Source organism: Plectrocnemia conspersa, unplaced genomic scaffold (genome assembly GCF_051122295.1).
Source record: "Plectrocnemia conspersa isolate PC_06_02 unplaced genomic scaffold, ASM5112229v1 ptg000011l, whole genome shotgun sequence".
NCBI classification, from domain to species: domain Eukaryota; kingdom Metazoa; phylum Arthropoda; class Insecta; order Trichoptera; family Polycentropodidae; genus Plectrocnemia; species Plectrocnemia conspersa.
In genome coordinates, this window is record NW_028277175.1 from 9679331 (window position 1) to 9697763 (window position 18433).

Here is an 18433-nt window from a genome sequence, read left to right on the forward strand (position 1 = left end):
TCTGGGTGAATTTTTTTTGCTGCAATAATGGTTTTAATTTGTTTTGCTGTAACCTTGCTTCTTCAGCTACATAACCGACTGCATCACAATAATTGTCACGCGATCGTCGTAAAAGATAGTATCCCCAAATATCAATAGAAAAAAAAATACGTTTTATTAGCATTTATATGGTTTGATCGACATTAACCTCAATCTTCATACGTACTAAATATATATTACATGTTTACGTTTAAAACGAACCTAGTTCAGTAAAATCTAACGTATATGTGCATTAAATCGGAAGCAATGATAATGTTTATGTATTATAAAAGGAAAAACTCACTTTACGGTCTCGGATCCCGATGACGTGAATTCAAAATTTGAAGATTTCATTACGAAGATTGTTTTATTATTGTTTATCTAGTTTAATCAATGTATTCTTCTAATGCTCAACACATTATGTATCGATTATTTATATTCAGTCAAATCGAACACAATGCACATGATGAATTAATGAAAATTATTGTCGGTAGCAAAATTTTGTTTATGAATAATAATTATTTAAAACTGTTGTCACGTTGATGTCGGCCATCTTGTTTTATATTTTAATGCTCGTTTTTCATTGGTCGAAACAACCGAATGCATTACCGGCGGCTCGAAAATCAATCGGAGCAAATTCAATATTTATTTTTATAATTATAATTAAATATATTTACTTTACTTACGTATATTATTAACCACCGTTCATATTTTATTATGCCCCACATGTCCTTCTTTCTATCGGAGCGAGCTTAAGCCGCCAAACTAAAAACTAAAATAAAAAGTAGATGATAAGAAGAACCCCTTTTTCTTTCATGTTGTCTTTTATTATTCTCTTCCGAGAGACCCGCGGTAAACGGAGCGCGACTGCCCGCAAACCACCACTCCTCTCCATTTCCGTCTCCAGTTGGTTAGTGATGACAGAGACCATCAACAGCATTTCGCGACGGTAGACCCGTCGACTGTACCCACACCGTTCATACAAAGCGATACGATTTACATAGTAGAAAATTGAACGGAAAATGTTTCATTTTAAGTTATGCGCGTCCGGAAGCGGAAGCGATGGCTTAGAACAAATTTATATAAAATTAAAGAAAGCTTACACCTATTTATATTTATTTTTATATTTTCATTAAGTCCAAAACTAGGCGGCACTTCGGTAACACTGGCGTGACGGTTTTTTCTCTCCGCTGGCAATCTTTGGGCGTTCGGACGCACGCTGTCCTGCGCCCGCCTCGTTTATTTACTAACAATGTAAACTTCATAAATAATTCAATAAAACATTACTGCAGTGGCTCAATCTGTGTCTAATTACAACTCGTCGCCAAAATATATAACGTGTTATTGGATTTAGACAATAAACAATCCTTAAAACGTGTAAAAATTAAATGCCGAAACAAATAAATTGTAAGTTTTTGTGTACACCAGGGGTGCTCAAACGGTCGATTGCGAGAGGTTTTTAAGTCGATCAATTACATATTATATTTTTGAAATTTCTGACATTCAATTTATTAGTTTCGGTGTTCTCCTCTTCATACTGTTAATCTTTTAACAGCACGACTTCGCGGTTTTCACACTCTTGAGCTCGCATCAAATAGAAATAATATATGCATGTTTTTTTTACTTTACAGCGAATCGCTTAGGTCAGCGCATCAGCGCGGCAAATAATATCAGATTATATTCTTTAACAAAATTGTTTGATAATTTTAAGTAAAAAAAGTGTGGCGCCCCACAAGATCAAGCGCCTCAGGCGATTGCCTGTACTGCCTTCCCCTTCGGGTCGGTCTTGATGTGATTAATCATTATATTTGCTTAATATTCTCATAACAATTAGCTGACAACTTTAAGTAAATTTAAATATATAGATTAATATATTCACGTAAATGTGTCATACAATTTTAATTTAACTTAGATTTGAATAAAATATTTAACAACGAATTTTCACATATTTAAGAGAGAAATATTTTTGATGGCCGAATTTTATATGCTTATGTTCTGAGCATTCGTTTCCTCTCTACTAGCAACCCTCGAGTTTGCTGTCAATCGGTTAAATCCAATTAGTTTTTAGGCTTATGTCGTTGTAATCCAACATATCTTTGTACGCGCATTGATTTTTAAACTCTCATCAATCTTAACTAATTACTACAATACTATATTTGTACAACTTCAAGCGTTTAATTTCATTTTAATTCGTAAATAATTAAGTTTCAGTAATTATTAATAACAAAATGGAGCAAGACATCGCCGTAATCGAAAAGGACAACATCGAAGCTTCAAAAACTGTATTACAGAATCTATTCACAAAGGTTATCATTTAAAATAAATAAAGGTGTAATTTTGTCGGGCTTCATATTAAATTTGTGTAATTAATTTCAGAATAAAGAATCGTATTCGTTTCCTGAAATAGAGTCGCCATCTATAAAGTTAAAATTATGGTCGGCGCTTATCAAATGCTTGAAGTGTCAAGAGTGCATAGACATTCATCATCTGTGTTTGATGAATATAAGAGTTTTAAGGTCCTTTTATAATTTTTATTTGTGATATTCATCATGTTTGTTAATTTGTTAGTATATGCCTGAGAGTGAGTTACTATTATGTATTTTTCCATAATTATTTCCGTTGTTATTTATTTATTATTGTTTTATTTTAAATTTATAGTTAATTATAAAAAAATCAGTGATTCTCAAAGTCTTATTGCTGTGATTTATTTTACTAATTTCTTGTATTGCTGTTTAAATAATTTATTTTATATATTATTTGGTTTTGTGAATTTTTTACTCAATTTTATGTTCATTTATTTCGTAAAAATCAGCAAAATATGCTATAAAGTAGTATTATTTATCTTTACTTATTTTTACAGTCGTGAAAAATCACAGCTCATCGACATTCCCGAAGAATGGATAACTACGTTAATTATAGCAATGACATCTCAAACGAAAAGCACTGATATCAATATCATAAAACAAATAGACAGTATCAGAGTCGAGTCTTTGATGTGTCTGTGCAACATGATACACAACAGCGAAGACGTTCGGAAGAAGTGCATCAAACAAGGAATTTTGCAAGAGTTGCTGACGAAACTACACAAGTATATAAAACAACACAACAGGAATCAAAAGAGCAAGTTTAACGATGACGTAAAGCACTACGAGATGAAATTGTTGTTTATCATAACAGCGCTCGATATCGACTCAAGAGCCACAGTGAGAGATCAATACGGAGGATTTGAAGTACTCAACGAATACATGAAGTCAATCTTAAACGAAGTTAATCCGTCTGATCAAGAGATCGAATTACTCGACGAGAACACTCCATTAATATTGAATGTACGTTAAATTTATTTGTCTAAATTCTGTGCACTGTTGTATTTACACTTACTTATTTTATAGGACACTCATGTTATATTCATATGCGAGATTCTCAAAACTCTATTCAATCTCGTGATGCAAGGTGAAGAATTCACAGACGAAAACTATGAACTTGTGACGATATGCAGATGCTTGATTTTCTGTCAAACTCCTTCGAATGAAAAGAAGAATCAGCTTCACAACGACATTGTTAACATACTGACATGGTAAATCTTAATCGTTGGATTATTTAAATAATTTAATTGATATTTTGTATAACTATTGTTATGTTTAAGCTTGGAACCTGTGTATTACGCTCACTTAACCATACCGTCGAGGAATACAACGGAAAATCGATTCATATTTGATAAGTTAAACGTGAAACCGTTACATAGCTTGCTCGAGTTTTTACAGAACAAATTAGCAATGGCTGAGGTAAATATTATCAAATATATAATTCATGGAGATTATAAAAAAATTGGGGTAGAAGTCGGTTTTATGCCAGCCACTGAATCACATTCACACATACATTGAAACAATTAGGCATATGCACAAAATTGTCTTAACACTCGACTGACATGTCGTTTTTTTTGCTGCATTAAATATGACAACTTTTGAATTAATAGGAATTAAAAAACAAAATTGGTATATATGTTAAAATTGTTTTATCAGTGTTTTTCATTCTGTGGATTTTATAAGATTAAAATTATTCTACTTTTTTGTTTCTAAATAATTTTAAAAATATTTACAAAAAAACTAAATATTTTGGAACTCAATATAAAAAAAATGTAACGGCGCTGACACAGTTTTATTGCCTTTGATGTGGATTTTTTACTTCTGAGAAGTGATAATTATTTTTGCGCTCTCCTATTATTAACCAAAATTCGGTTTGAATACACTTTGACCAATACTTTCATATTAGAAATCCGTAGTAATATCGTTAAGGATAGCTATAATATTTTTAAAACAAAGTGCAGACAAACTATGGAGCAATATGCGAGATGCGATATCTGCCTGTATTTCTTCTACCACTTATTTTCCCCTGAGAGATAAGTTGGCTTAGTTTATATTTTGGACTTTCATTAGGTTAGATTTGGGTTGGACAGCAAATTGAGTATCATAGACATTTTAAAGTAGCATATAATTTCACTAGTGTCTATCAGTTTAATTATATTTTTTCTGGTAGAAATATATATTTACTGATGAAAATGTATTTGGACTTCACTAGTGAAAATATAACTTTACTGAAATATACACACTCTGGGGCAAATGCACCCACCTGCTTCACCCAAATGCCGTCCCTGTGTACATCCCCTCTAATGAAGCAATGTAAATAAAAATAACTAATAACAATACTTATCAAAACAACTTAAGTCTCAATAGATCACAGATAGAATGTACAAGTATTTAGTGTGGTTAAGTAGTTTTGGTTACGGTTATTAACACTAATGGCCTTCAAAAGTCTGCATAATCATAAGCTAAGACACTTAAAATTCTTAGGTGTTCCAAATATAGCAATTTCTCTTGCGTTTTCATTCATCAAACTTTTTTCAATCGTTGTTTTCCACTTTACGTTTATTACAATGGCATTGTCCTTTTTAATAATGTCACAAGACTTTCTTAGCCATTTTAAAAATTGCAGTACATACATCTTTTCAGAACGTGTTTAATCAAGACGAAAATCTATCTCCGATCCTCACCGTGCTATACAAGACGGCAGTCAGTTCCAACAGTTACAGGAAATACCTTCGTATGAGAATACTACCACCATTGGTGGACGTACATTCCAGACCAGAAGTTGGCAACACGCTCAGAAATCAACTGTGTCGCCTCTTGACGACCCCTATCATGCACGTCCGCGATTTGAACGCTCACTTCTTATTTGTATTATGCAAAGAAAATGGTATATATTTGCACTCCTTTGATATGAATAATAGCGAATCATTAATAATATGCATTTATGCCTATAGTCGGCCGAATGGTGAAGTACACCGGTTACGGAAACGCCGCTGGTCTCTTTGCATCTCGTGGACTCTTAGGTCCTGGTAAGCAGTGCGCTGAAAGTGCTCAGTATTCTTCAGATAGTGAAGATAGCGACACTGATGAATACTTAGCCATGAAGCATACAGTCAATCCGGTTACTGGGTGTTATGAGCCACCACGTCCTGATCCGATGGCTGGTTGTACAGAAGAACAGGTTTGCATATTTTTTTAATGTATAGTATCACTATCCTTGGTGCATTTCTCATTACTTTTTATCTCTCACTTATCATGTCTATATTGTTTTTGAGTGAATTTTTATAATTCGATTTTTTTATCACTAACTTTTTACTATTTTACATTTTTTTTAATTGCAGAAAGAACATGAGGCGATGAAATTAGTGACTCTGATGGATCAACTGAATAGAGCTGGAGTCATTCAGCCGTGTAGGGTAGGTCCCGATGGACGTCCAGAACCAGTGGAGCACGTTCTTCAACTACAAGAAGATTTACCAAATCAGCAAGTTCAAAATCACTAAATGCAATACATAAACATGAACGAAACAGTATTTAAAAAAAATATATGAGATCAACTTAAGATTTTTTTATATAATCGCATTTTTAAGGAGTATGGAGAGTGCAAAAGAGGAGTGTATCACTAGTCACTTATTTTTATTTTATAAGATTTATACCGAAATAATATAATTATGAAGAGAATGTTACTTATGGTATTTTACTACATTCAGTGTCAAACATTCAATTTTATATAAAATTTTAACAAAATAATTTAAAATGAATAATAATTATACGCAAAGCAATATCAGGTCTATATTCTCAGAAGTGTTGAATCCTTAATGTGATCCCGAATGGCCTTGTATTTAATTGTTAATAAATATACAAATAGACAATTCCTATCGAATCATAAAATTTAAATAATTTATATACAAAATATTATATATAGAACATAGTCTTATGTATGAAATAAAATAAAATTTGCTTATAATAAATATCTCTTTATTTACACTCATTGAGTTCTTACATTTTTTGAGTTTGAAAATTAAAAAAAATGAATAACAATCTAAATTTTAACATTCGTCATTATACTAGGATTACATCGGGACAAAATTGAGCTCTGGTGGTACAAATTCGTGAATTTCCTCCCTATAACTGCCGTGCACTCTGTGCTTCCTGCACTCATATGGCATTTGATTTTCTGCAAACGTCAGAGTTACGCCCAGGTCTTCCAAAGTCGGCACTCCTGGTAGGATGACATCGCTAGTAGATTGCTACAATAAGAGTGAAGTTAATAAATGTATTTATTTATAGATCAACTCGAATTAGGTTTTCCCAGATTTTCCTAATCTCACAACTAAATATTACTGTAAAATACAACAATTAAAAATGTGAATTGTTTACACTTGATAACATTATTTGCTATTAAGATATTTATTAAAAAAATATTGTCTTTTTTTAATTTATTTAAAAACATAACATTCTGTTTCCTGACAATATTACATGATCCTGATATCGCATGTCTAATAATGGCAGAAACAGGACCACACACAAAGCGATTTTTTGCTAGTAAATATCAAAAAAATCATGTAATCTTCAGTTATCCTAATAAAATGATCGATTATATTGAAACATAATCATACATACCTTTTCAATATTCTCCCAGGATACTCCACCGATGGGGTAAGCGGGCGATAAATGTGTATGCAAGGTAACTCTAAGTTGGAATAGTGGGTCATATTTCATGTCATATCTAAAATATCCCCATTTATCATCTCTACGCATGTGTATGTACAGCCAGTCCACCAAGTCACTCATTTTATAACGTTTTGGACTGTTGAATTATAAAAATAAATTTCAACATCAGACATGTCACATTTACATACTCTTAAATAAAATGCAACAACCATTTGACAATATTGATCATTTAATATTTTTTTAAATTTTATTTTTGGGCATGTATTAATGTAATGTTAACTTATGTATATATCTAAGAATAAAACACTGAGTGGGAGTTTTTATTTATTAGAATTTTATATATTTCCTGGGACATGTTACATTTAAAATAACGCATATGTTTTTCAAAATATGCGAATTTTTTAATTTTAAAATGCTAGTCTGCATCTTTTAAAATTGTATTTTGATATAATACAAATCAGTTGCTTTTCGCTTATTGATTGTATATAATACATTAAATGTAATTTTAGTGTTAAAACTGCTTAGTAAACATGATATATAAGGAAATGTAAGAAAACGAATATCAACCAGAACAGACTGCCAAAATAAAGGTCGCAAAGCTTTAATAATCTTTCAGAAAAAATAAACGACCTAGAATATGAAAGGCAACATTGAAAACAAACATGAAAATTAGTCCAACAAAGTTATTGCTGTATGTGTGTCAAAGAGATGAAGCAGAATATCTCTGATTGTATCGTATATATATGATGCTTTCGAGATTGTCCAAGTAAATATCTGATTCCAACAAGTATTTATGCTACATTGTAAAGAATAAAGTAACTTTTTTATATATATTATATATAGAATTTTCAAGGTTATATATATTAATTAAAAATAATATTATTTGATAATGATTATTGACATTCCATTGTAAAATTATGTTATTACGTCTACTTTAAAACTCACCCAACGGCTTGGAAAATTTGTCCTTTTGTGTCAGGATCTCTGGCAGCATTTAGGATGCCTTGAGCTACGTCAGAGACATAAACTGGTTGCTTTTCGGTGAAATCTCCATCTTTCCACATTGGCAAAGCTTTACCTTGTCGCCTCCATTCCCAAGCTAAGTGGCTAAAATTATTTTTAATAAAATTAACAAATCATTTTAATACATAAAAGAAACATTAGTTTGAATTAAATAGACTAAAATATTAAGTACTTAATAAAACGATCCTCGTTTCCATATATATCTGAAGCTTTTATAATAGTAGCGTCTGGGAACTCTTCCATGGTGACTTGCTCTCCTAGCCACTTGGTCCTCTTATACACACTCGGTTTTTTCATGGCCAATGGCACTGGATTCTCGGCAGAATTCAAATACGACAGGTGGATCAAACGGTTTACGCCCATTTTCTTGCAAGCTCTAAAATTGATGACAATTTAAAAGTGGATAATATTAAGTATGCATCAGCTTCGGCATTACTTGGCGATATTCCTCGCTCCATCAACATGAACGTCGTGGTATTTATAATTCATCGTCTCGTGATCTCTACCAATGAGATTGATGACAACATTGGAATACTTGACGGCCGTTTCCAATGCTTTTGTATCCCTCAAATCAAAGTAATAAAACAAAACTTGACCGAGATCGCCGGTCAACTTCAATGGCATGGTTTCGTATTGATCTCCACGGTATGGCAAAATCAACTGTAACGTTTCAAATAAATACATTAAATACAAATAATATTTATATGGCTTACATTGATATAAATAACATACAAAGGACAGATTTTATGTATTGTTTCTTACTTCGAAGAGCTTAAGGACATCTTCATAAACACAGTACTAATAAAAAATTGAATATATTGTATTATGCGTACAACATAATAATAATAATACCTAGGATTAAAAATACATTTACAATAAAACCCTATTAATTTAATTTAATAACACAGGGACCTTAGATTGATGCAAATTTCTAATTACTAATATGAAAATGTATACAACGGCAATATAAATTTGTAGAATATTAAAATTATATTTTTTTAATAACTAAAACTGGCAAAGATCGATCTGCGTCACAATTTAAAAATCAATTTGGATTGATTTCAAGGGCATTGTGACTTTGAAGCTAAAAAAGAGTCCATTTTACAGCTGAAGATAGTTTATTGTTTTTGATCTATGACATTTTTTTCAATATAACTATTTAAATCAGGATGCAAAACAACTCGCATTTAAAAAAATCGAATCATGTAAATTATAATCAATGTACACTTTAAAAATTTTTTAAAATTAATAAATTCTCGCTGAGGAATGCGCACCTGTTCCTTTCTATACAATGTGCTTCTTTTGAGTGTATTTATTTGGCTGGCTATTTCATTCAAACACAATGTTATCGTCGAATGATTTAGTTTTTAATAATAATATCTACTCTTTTCGACGTACTTATAGAACGCCATATTAAATTTTTGTTATACATCATAAGCTGTTGAGTAAGGATTTTTAAAAATGAGTAGTACTTCCCCACCACTAGGGTTTTTATTACCATTAAATTGTTTTTAATACTATTTAGGCAATGATGTACAAGTTAAATGGATATTTAAGAGGAGAAAAGGAGGGATGAAAATAGTTGAGTTGAACTAGAAATTCCAGAAATAATAAGATGTGTAAAATTTGTGATTCAAAACTCAATATATGAGTTTTATTAACACATTATGATCCGTTCACGCGTTTTCGCGTAATAGCAAAATTTTTGTGGTCAGTAACTCAAGCTTATAAAAATATTGTGTGAACATAATAAAGATTAAAAAAAATTCTAGGATAGCAATGTATACCTTTTTAATTTCAACTTTAGTTAAGACATAAAAATATATATATTTAAAATTCCGCGAACATAGCAGACGGTAGTGTTCATGCGTGTTTTTCGATTGCGTGAATTTCAATATTTTGCCAAAATATTAAAACTTGGAATTTAGAACCCTACCATTTTTGTGAAAGAAAATACTTATATTTATTTGGTCAAGCAGAGCAAAAATTTAGAATATTATTCTAGTAAACTGCTATTTTTCCTAACCTCTTTATTTTAAATATCGTTTTAAAATACAGTCCAATTATATAATGATATATATTACCTAAGTTATTACCTTACTTTTCAATAAATAATGAAGTAGGTGTAATGAGTTACCCGTTTATAGAAGAAAAGTTGATATAAACCTTACAAGTTTTAAATATATTTATTATATGAATTTATAACTAAGATAAAAAATTCACATTTGCTGTAGAAATTATGGCAAGCAACTATACAGTATTTTAGTGATAATTTTTCTGCTTAATGAGCATAAAATGAGACAATGATGCTAACTTGAAAAATTTTCATTGGAACTTTTCTCTTTTGATAAGATTATGTTAAGCAGGTAGTCTTAAATTATGTAGATGAGTAAAGGCACGGTTTCAGCGTTGAAAAGTTTATAGAAAAAACCGTCATACCAAACCATGTCGAAAGCCTTGTCAATACCTAAAAGAGCCGTACCAGTATTTTTAGGTTTTTAATTAAATTCAGCAACTCCGCAAGTGCCAAAGTTTCTTATACACAGTTGTGAAAAACCCATGAGTAGCAAGTCGCCATTCAAAGGTAAATATTTTACTACTAAATAGCACATTTTCAACAATTTATTATAAAAATTATTCATAAAAAAGGCAAACCTGAGAGCCAATTTTTCCAAACTTGTTGCAAACATAACTTCCTACAAAGCCAGTTGCACCAAAAACGGTGGTTACCATACCGCTGAAACTGCTACGACCACCAGTACCTCTCTTGTATGCTGCGATGTTCATATTATCATTTTGTGTACTGTATTTGGAAGATTGCATGCAGACAATCGAAAATCCGGCATTGTTGTTTTCTGAAATACAGCATTTATCACATCAAAACAACTGTCAAAATATTATATAACCAAAGTGTCTTTGAAAAAATGAATTTACAAAACGCAAATTGTTTAGTATGAATGTGCAAAACTGTTTATGAAAATGAATTTATTGCTTATTAGAAGACTTACGTGATAGCGAACGAACGACACAGCGAGCCAGCGCCATGGCTGCAGCTGTCAGAATGTCTCACCAGTATTACCAGCAGTTAAAATATTTATCTGATTTTTTTGGTCAATTGGAAAAATAATATCTGCATTTTTATATTATATATACCTATTACACATATAAGTATTTTTAGTATATTATTTAGGTAAATTTAATTATTATTAAGCCCATAAGACTTTTATCTAATTCATTCAATATTTCCCTGTCAAGTCTGTTCACCGAAATTATTACTATAAAAAATACATATTAATATAAAAAAGGGTACACCGTATAAAAGTATTATATATAAAAAACGTGTACATAAGACAAACAAAAAAACATTTTTACATAAAATAAAATAAAAAAAAAGATAAGAGCCGTTGTTTTTCAGTTACACGATCGCAAAACATCGTGCTAGTGGGTGCGTTCCTCACGCACGCATTAGCATGGTGTTTTGCGATCGTACGACTGAGACACAACATTCATCCTCTGTGTATAAGTTTATAAGCAATAATAATTAATAAAATGTTAAATAAATTAAATAGTTTTTAGCTACATACGAACATGCAACACTTTCAATAATAACAAATTATGACAAATAGAGAAACTATTTTGGCGATGGAAGGTGACGGATGGCAATTAGACACAAATTGAGCCGCTACAGTATTTTATAAAGATTTTAAGTTTTTTTTAATTTTTTAGAGTCTGAGGCGCTAAATATTCTCGGACCGACCCTGCTTTTCTGAAATGTATTTTTTAATGTAGAAAATAATAATTAATTATCATACTTGTTTATTTATAAATTCAATAAAATAATAATAGATTTATAAATAAACAAGTATGAAAAGTAAATAACTTCGACCACTAATAGTAACAAACTTATTTATATTTCAATAATATTTTTTCTTTACACACCATAGTGAAGTAATTATGGTGAATATGTAGTATGTAAGGCAGTAAACTCATTTAATATTAGTATTACGAATGGAATGGGCACATTTCACAAAAATATTTCTGCAATAACATTTTACAGTAAAATTTATTTTGGTCAATTTATGAGGATATTGTGCAGCATTACTGTGTGATTATAAATATAAAAAGAGAATATTATTATTTGAATATGTTTTTATTGAAATACACGAACACAAAATTTCTACTTTTGCAAATTAAAATTTTCATATTGTAGGTGATAAAAATTCATTATATTCCAAATTATCTATTAATTGGGTTTTCTTCGTCTCTCTGTTTAAATTAAGAATACAAACCATGAAAAGATTTTATTAATTTTTTGTCGGAATTATTTCATTTTTTTAGCTGATTAAAAAGCTGCCAATTAAAAACTTGATTCGCTAGTCAAAAATAGTTATTTTTTTAATATTATTTCACTGTATTACTATTAAAACAATTATTAAAAAACAATATATCATGTCAAAATATAACGCTTTATCATTAGCATACTTTTTCAGTTTTGGGTTTCGGGCAATCAAACAAGCCACCTCGAAGCTAGCTTTTGATGCTGAACGTTGTTCGAATGTAGCTTTCATGTTGTTGTCTATTGTCAGAAACTTACGAAATATTCCCGCGGGTTGAAGGATAAATGTAGGTGTAAATTTACAAATGTTTCTGCAACTCATTTTTTTCTGAAAGATTATACGATCAGTACTTTCAAACAGACAACACACTGTGGTTTCATTATTCCTGTCTTCAATTTGTATAAACCCATAATTGAGAAACTCTTCCTGATATACTCTTTTACATCTTAATGCCATCTAATTGCTAAAAAATTATAATCAAAACAAATATAACCCTTCAGAACACAGTGAAGTGTTCTCAAGGGTTATATTTGTTTTGATTATACCTACAATACAATATATACAATATATTTAAATCAGTATCGCCTAATCATTGCAGATATTTTTACCAATGTATACTAGCGATTGCTTCCCGGATTTGGACTTATATAGGGATTTTTGGAGGCGTAGATAAAATGGAACTATTTTTGACAGTTCCTGAGATTGGTCCAGGACACCTATTTTAAAAACTTGGTGTGGTTTAAATAAAATCCTAGACAATTAGAGACAATGCAATTTGGGATTCAATTGTCTGTTGCAAAAAAACATTGCATTATGATATTAGCAGGAAGGACATCCCATCGTTACGTGAATGGGTCGAAACAAGTGTGAAAAAATATTAATAATAGGGACGATCCTTTATGATTTAAGATGCCTCTAAAAAAAGTTGAATTACTCCAGAAATTGTATATTCTTAATAAAGAAACGCTCTTAGCTTTTTGCAAAGTCGACATATTCATTGGTTCGACAGAAATAGGGAACAATTAATTTATTAGAAGTTACAAAATATTTAAGGCGGCGTCTTGTTGATTTTGATGTCTTAAAAAATATATTTTTTAAATGAAGGTAATTTACCACAGCTAACCGACCACTGAATTAAAGGAATGGATTTCCAATAAAACATAAAATGGTTATTTATATAAAGTATTTATTAATTAAATAATATATATAATAAAAACATTATAAAATTGTGAATACATGTTTCAATTAAAATATTAATTTGTTTCCATATTGGTTTTTATCAATTTCATAATGGAAAACAAAGATCAAAGCAATGTTTAATATCATATTTCGATGCGTAATTTAGGACATCTTAGTCTTAGACCTATTTTATTCTTAACTAGCTTATTACCTGGCTTTGCCTGGGATATATTTAAATTCATTATATATTTTTTATTTATCGTGGTATTACAAATTTATTTCAATACTTAGGTTCTCTTGTTCCCCGAAAACTATGGATTCGACACCAATATATGTTTCTACATGTTACCCTCCACCCCTAGGGGCCTAGGGATGTTTAACCCTCATAGTATCATTTTCCAGATTAGTTATACATCGTCTATCCCAAATCCGCAAAGACTGATCAAAAAACAAATAGAAGACATCTGTCATTCTGAAATATTATATTAATTTATTCAAAATACACCCCTTCGTTGTCAATACATCTCTGAAGACGATCCTAGATTATTTCTAAACATCTATAGAAAATTTCCGGAAGTGCCTTTAAGCCCTCTGTCAAACCCTTTTGGACGTCATAAATTATGTCAAAATGTTTTCTCTTCAACGCTAACTTTTGGAATTTTTGTAAATAACCAGAAATCACAGCTGAATACAATGCCTTTATTGAACAATCTTCGCTTTGTGCGCTGGTCGAACTAGAAGAGCTAGTGCCAAAAAATTTTCAATGGTGAATGTCAGAACCTACAAAACGCATACTACAACTAAGAGATGCTAGAACCGAAGATATTACTAATATAACTAGTCCTCGCGGATTTAAGACAGATGGTGTATGCATACCAAGTTTGGTTGAAATCGCTCCAGGAGTTCCGTAGTTATACCGGAACATATACACACACACTTAATTTTTATATATGTATAAATATAGAGATAGATATAATAATACACAAAATAATGTAAAACATTTAGTTTAGTTTCACATTGTATAACCTAGTTCAATAGATAAGCAGTTGCTATTAATATATACAGTACTGAGTTTAACTCATATTATTACAAAATAAAATTCTATTTGATAATGAATTAAGCTCTTTTTGAGGTTTTCAAAATTGAAATTATTCAGTACAAGGGTGTTGATTGTAAATGAGTTAAAGATTATGTCACATTGAAATGATTATTAGTGCTATATTAAAATTCCAAAATATCATTATGAATTACAATTTCTTTAGAATTGAATGATTTTCCATATTTGAAAGTATTATGATTATAATGCACATGTAAACATATGCCGTTTAAGATTAGACTTCCTTTTGAACATTTTTCCACAGTTGCTACATATAAAATCATAAATATCACTATGAATTTTTACATGTTGTGAAAGAGCCTCTTTAAACCTGAATGATTTTCCACACTCGACACATTTAAAATTAAAACTATCACTATGAATGTACATATGACGTGTAAGCCTAGACTTTCTGTTGAATATTTTTCCACATTTAGTACATTGAAATTCACAAATATCACTATGTACTCTCATATGCATTACAAGGAAATATTTACGTTTGAATTCTTTGCCACAGTGATTGCATTCAAATTTTCGAAAATCTTCATGACGATGCATATGTCGGGTAAGGTTTTCTTTAGACTTGAATGATTTTCCACAATCGACACATTCAAAATCAAAATTATCATTATGTATCTGCATATGGCGAATAAGATTTGACTTCTTTTTAAACATTTTTTCACATTTACTACATTTATAATTATAAATTTCATTATGTATAGATAAATGTCGAGTAAAATTAGCCTTCTTTTTGAACATTTTTCCACATATGCTACATCCAAATTCATAATAATCACTGTGAGTGTTCATATGCTGCAAAAGAATTTCGTTGGACTCGAATAACTGTTCACATTTAACACATTTAAACTCCATCTTACCTTCATGTATAAACATATGTCGTATAAGATCATACTTAAATTTGAACAACTTTTCACATGTGCTGCATTTATAACCATAAATACCGTTATGAACCCCAATATGCTTCAAAAGCTTTTCTTTAGACATAAAAGACTTTTCACACTTGTCACAATGAAAATGAAAATTCTCACTATGTGTATACATATGACGTGTAAAATTAGACTTAATGTTGAACATTTGTCCACATTTGTTACATTCAAAATCATAAATATTCCGGTGAATTTTAATATGCTGTGAGAGAGTTTCTTTAGCCTTGAATGACTTTCCACATATGTCACAATTAAAATCAAAACTATCGCTATGTACATACATATGCCTCGTAAGATTAGATTTATTTTTGAACATTCTTCCACATCTATCACATTTAAAATCGTAATTGTCACTGTGAATTTTCATATGCTGTAAAAGAATTCCTTTAGACTTGAATGATCTACCACACTCGGCACATGTAAAATCAAAATTATCACTATGTATATTGTACATATGCCGTGTAAGATTCGACTTCTTTTTAAATAAAATTCCACACTTATTACATTTAAAATCCCAAATATCATTATGAATTTTTTCATGTTCTGTGAGCTTAGATTTTGTTTTAAAATATTTTTGACAACTAACACACTTAAAATCGAGACTATCATTATGTATATGCATGTGACGTGTCAGCTTATTTTTTTTCTTAAACGTTTTTCCACATATACTGCATTTAAAATCACGATGAATTTTCATATGCCGAGAAAGATTATATTCGCTCTTACATGTTTTTCCACAGATATTACATAAATGATCGAAATCTTTATGGACATTCATATGCTGTATAAGAGCCTCCTTTTCATTAAAGAACTTGTGACAATGAGCACAATTAAACAGCATATCTTTATTGTGATCATACTTTCCTCCGTAGTGTATCTAAAACATATAATAATTTAAATGTTATATGTTAAACCAATATATACATATATAGCGTTAAAATCCACTATTACATGAGCTTGCATACAATCGCTTGTACTCTGTATAGAAAACATGTCTAAATCTTTATCAATTTTAATAATCTCATCCTTAACGTCGCGCGCTTCTGAAATGATATATTGATTATTAATTTACGATTTATATATTATAATATAAACTTGTATATGTAACCTGTTTCAAACATGTCATCTCTTCCTATATTATTTTCATCAACACTCTTTGGCTCATTAGGAATTGAATGTTGGCAAGGTAAAATTTCCTTTTTAATATGTACATCTTCCACATCATACGTTTCTGAAATGACATTATAATCGTAACGAACACAACATAACGTATTCTTCTACACATATAATATATATAACCTGTCACAAATAAATTGTGTGTTTCATCTATATCACTTTTGACAACGATTTCATTTTCATGCTAAAAAAAATATTAGTTTAAATAATTGTTATTTTAAATCTCAAGTATTATCACTTACTTTTATTGTACAATCTAGCTTATCTAAAGATTTCGTTGCTTCATAGTCTTTTACAACCCCTGGCTCTTTATGAAGGAAATAAAGCCTTTATTATAGGTATTATATTATAATTAAATGCAGTAGCTAAGCCTAATATAAAAAAATAATACCAATCTTAACAAAAAATGGAAATGACATGAATGCACAAACAGCGGCCTGGACTGTCAATCTGTCAACGCCGAACCGACGAATTTGGTCTAAAGGATCATTGTTTGTTAGCATGAAAAAAACCGATGAAATTCTCTTTTTGTTAATATAGGATTTTAGCGTCCTTTATTATTATACTGATTTATTTGACATCACTGCATCACTCACACACACTCATTCACACATTGATGTTTAACCCGCTTTTACTCGTGACTTTTTTATTATAGCTTTTAAATTGACCCAAAATATATATGTATATGTATGAAGAGTAAATGATAAAGTAAAAAAAATAAAATGGCATTTGTTGATGAGCTTTCATGAATTTTCCCGTGTGCAAGTAAATAAATTGCACTATTTTAAAAATATGTAGTTTTTGTTTATATAAAACCAAGAGCAGTGAACGCCAAGTCTTCCAATTCTAACACACAAACATTCGCGCGTGCCACAGCCGAGTCACAAGAAAGTCATAGACGTCGCACGAGAATACGATTGCGTGATGTTATTGTTTCTACCTGCGCTTCAATAACGGTTATTATCGGGAAACTGCAGCGTATCGGCATACTTCAGCAAGTTTTTGCAGAGGTTGATAACAATTTTACACGTATGATATATTATTAAATATATATAATTAAAAACATTTCAAAAATTAAAATAAAATATTTTTTTTACATAGTAATACAAATTACATACATATAATATACATAAATTAACATACATAGAAAAAATATTTACAGAAAATTTTCAAAGAAAATATACATATTTTAAAATACAATTAATTAATTTGAAAAAATAAAAATTCTGTGGTGTTATGGCCAAGACGGTGTAGGAGCGACGCGCACGTGGACGGGAGTTCAGTTGGTCGGAGACCGCGGGAGTGATAGGTCCCGTTACAAGCTATTTCGGCAGCCGTGTCATGGCGGGCGAGATAAGATTCGTGGACGTTGTGAAGCCGTTTGACGGCGAGGGGGACGTGAACGCGTGGTTCACGAAGCTGGAGATGGCCGCGAAGCTGCGCGGCGTGCTGGACATCGCGCCGATCGTGCCGCTGTTCCTGGAAGGACGCGCGAGCGTCGTCTACGCCCAAGCGGTCGAAGGTGTGCGAACGGATGCCACGCAACTGAAGGCTACCCTGGTCAAGGCGTTCGGATTGGAACCGCTTGACGCATATAGGAAGTTGCAGGGGATGCGGTGG

General features: G+C 30.9%; 3 protein-coding genes across 7 annotated transcripts; 1 reads left to right on the forward strand and 2 right to left on the reverse strand.

Moving 5' to 3' along the window:
- Positions 1 to 2008: 2008 nt before the first annotated feature.
- Positions 2009 to 6352, forward strand: ric8a (ric8 guanine nucleotide exchange factor A). 4 transcript variants are annotated; one of them, XM_088196607.1, is made up of 9 exons: positions 2016 to 2116; positions 2230 to 2324; positions 2395 to 2534; positions 2879 to 3344; positions 3408 to 3592; positions 3662 to 3800; positions 5025 to 5268; positions 5336 to 5562; positions 5723 to 6352. In XM_088196607.1, exons 2-9 carry the CDS (start codon positions 2247 to 2249, stop codon positions 5882 to 5884), a joined length of 1641 nt encoding a protein of 546 aa, XP_088052733.1. In that variant the 5' UTR covers positions 2016 to 2116; positions 2230 to 2246; the 3' UTR covers positions 5885 to 6352. The 4 variants fall into 4 exon arrangements, with proteins under 4 accessions (XP_088052732.1, XP_088052733.1, XP_088052736.1 ...); XM_088196606.1 differs by having other exon boundaries at positions 2009 to 2324; XM_088196610.1 differs by having other exon boundaries at positions 2024 to 2324; positions 2395 to 2675; positions 2831 to 3344.
- ND-39 (NADH:ubiquinone oxidoreductase subunit 39) lies at positions 6338 to 11146 on the reverse strand. Its single transcript, XM_088196611.1, has 7 exons — positions 11087 to 11146; positions 10734 to 10933; positions 8515 to 8738; positions 8251 to 8454; positions 8001 to 8162; positions 7005 to 7191; positions 6338 to 6631 (listed from the first exon to the last, which is right to left on the reverse strand). Exons 1-7 carry the CDS (start codon positions 11121 to 11123, stop codon positions 6455 to 6457), a joined length of 1191 nt encoding a protein of 396 aa, XP_088052737.1. The 5' UTR covers positions 11124 to 11146; the 3' UTR covers positions 6338 to 6454.
- Positions 11147 to 14792: 3646 nt separating this feature from the next.
- LOC148229403 (uncharacterized) lies at positions 14793 to 17287 on the reverse strand. 2 transcript variants are annotated; one of them, XM_088196806.1, is made up of 6 exons: positions 17205 to 17287; positions 17056 to 17120; positions 16937 to 16997; positions 16746 to 16868; positions 16589 to 16680; positions 14793 to 16514 (listed from the first exon to the last, which is right to left on the reverse strand). In XM_088196806.1, exons 1-6 carry the CDS (start codon positions 17230 to 17232, stop codon positions 14892 to 14894), a joined length of 1992 nt encoding a protein of 663 aa, XP_088052932.1. In that variant the 5' UTR covers positions 17233 to 17287; the 3' UTR covers positions 14793 to 14891. The 2 variants fall into 2 exon arrangements, with proteins under 2 accessions (XP_088052932.1, XP_088052933.1); XM_088196807.1 differs by having other exon boundaries at positions 16589 to 16677; positions 17205 to 17273.
- Positions 17288 to 18433: the final 1146 nt, after the last annotated feature.

Excerpts from the sequence above, each read along its gene's own strand:
- LOC148229403 (XM_088196806.1), bottom strand. The coding sequence starts at position 17,232 with ATGTCATTTCCATTTTTTGTTAAGATTG. Across the intron at positions 16,998-17,055 it reads AGCTAGATTGTACAATAAAA|CATGAAAATGAAATCGTTGT; the intron begins GTAAGTGATAAT and ends TATTTTTTTTAG. Across the intron at positions 16,515-16,588 it reads GCGATTGTATGCAAGCTCAT|ATACACTACGGAGGAAAGTA; the intron begins GTAATAGTGGAT and ends TATATGTTTTAG.
- ric8a (XM_088196606.1), top strand. The coding sequence starts at position 2,247 with ATGGAGCAAGACATCGCCGTAATCGAAAAGGACAACATCGAAGCTTCA. Across the intron at positions 2,535-2,878 it reads ATGAATATAAGAGTTTTAAG|TCGTGAAAAATCACAGCTCA; the intron begins GTCCTTTTATAA and ends TTATTTTTACAG. Across the intron at positions 5,563-5,722 it reads CTGGTTGTACAGAAGAACAG|AAAGAACATGAGGCGATGAA; the intron begins GTTTGCATATTT and ends TTTTAATTGCAG.
- ND-39 (XM_088196611.1), bottom strand. The coding sequence starts at position 11,123 with ATGGCGCTGGCTCGCTGTGTCGTTCGTTCGCTATCAC. Across the intron at positions 10,934-11,086 it reads TGTCGTTCGTTCGCTATCAC|AAAACAACAATGCCGGATTT; the intron begins GTAAGTCTTCTA and ends GCTGTATTTCAG. Across the intron at positions 7,192-8,000 it reads CAAATTTTCCAAGCCGTTGG|TCCAAAACGTTATAAAATGA; the intron begins GTGAGTTTTAAA and ends ATAATTCAACAG.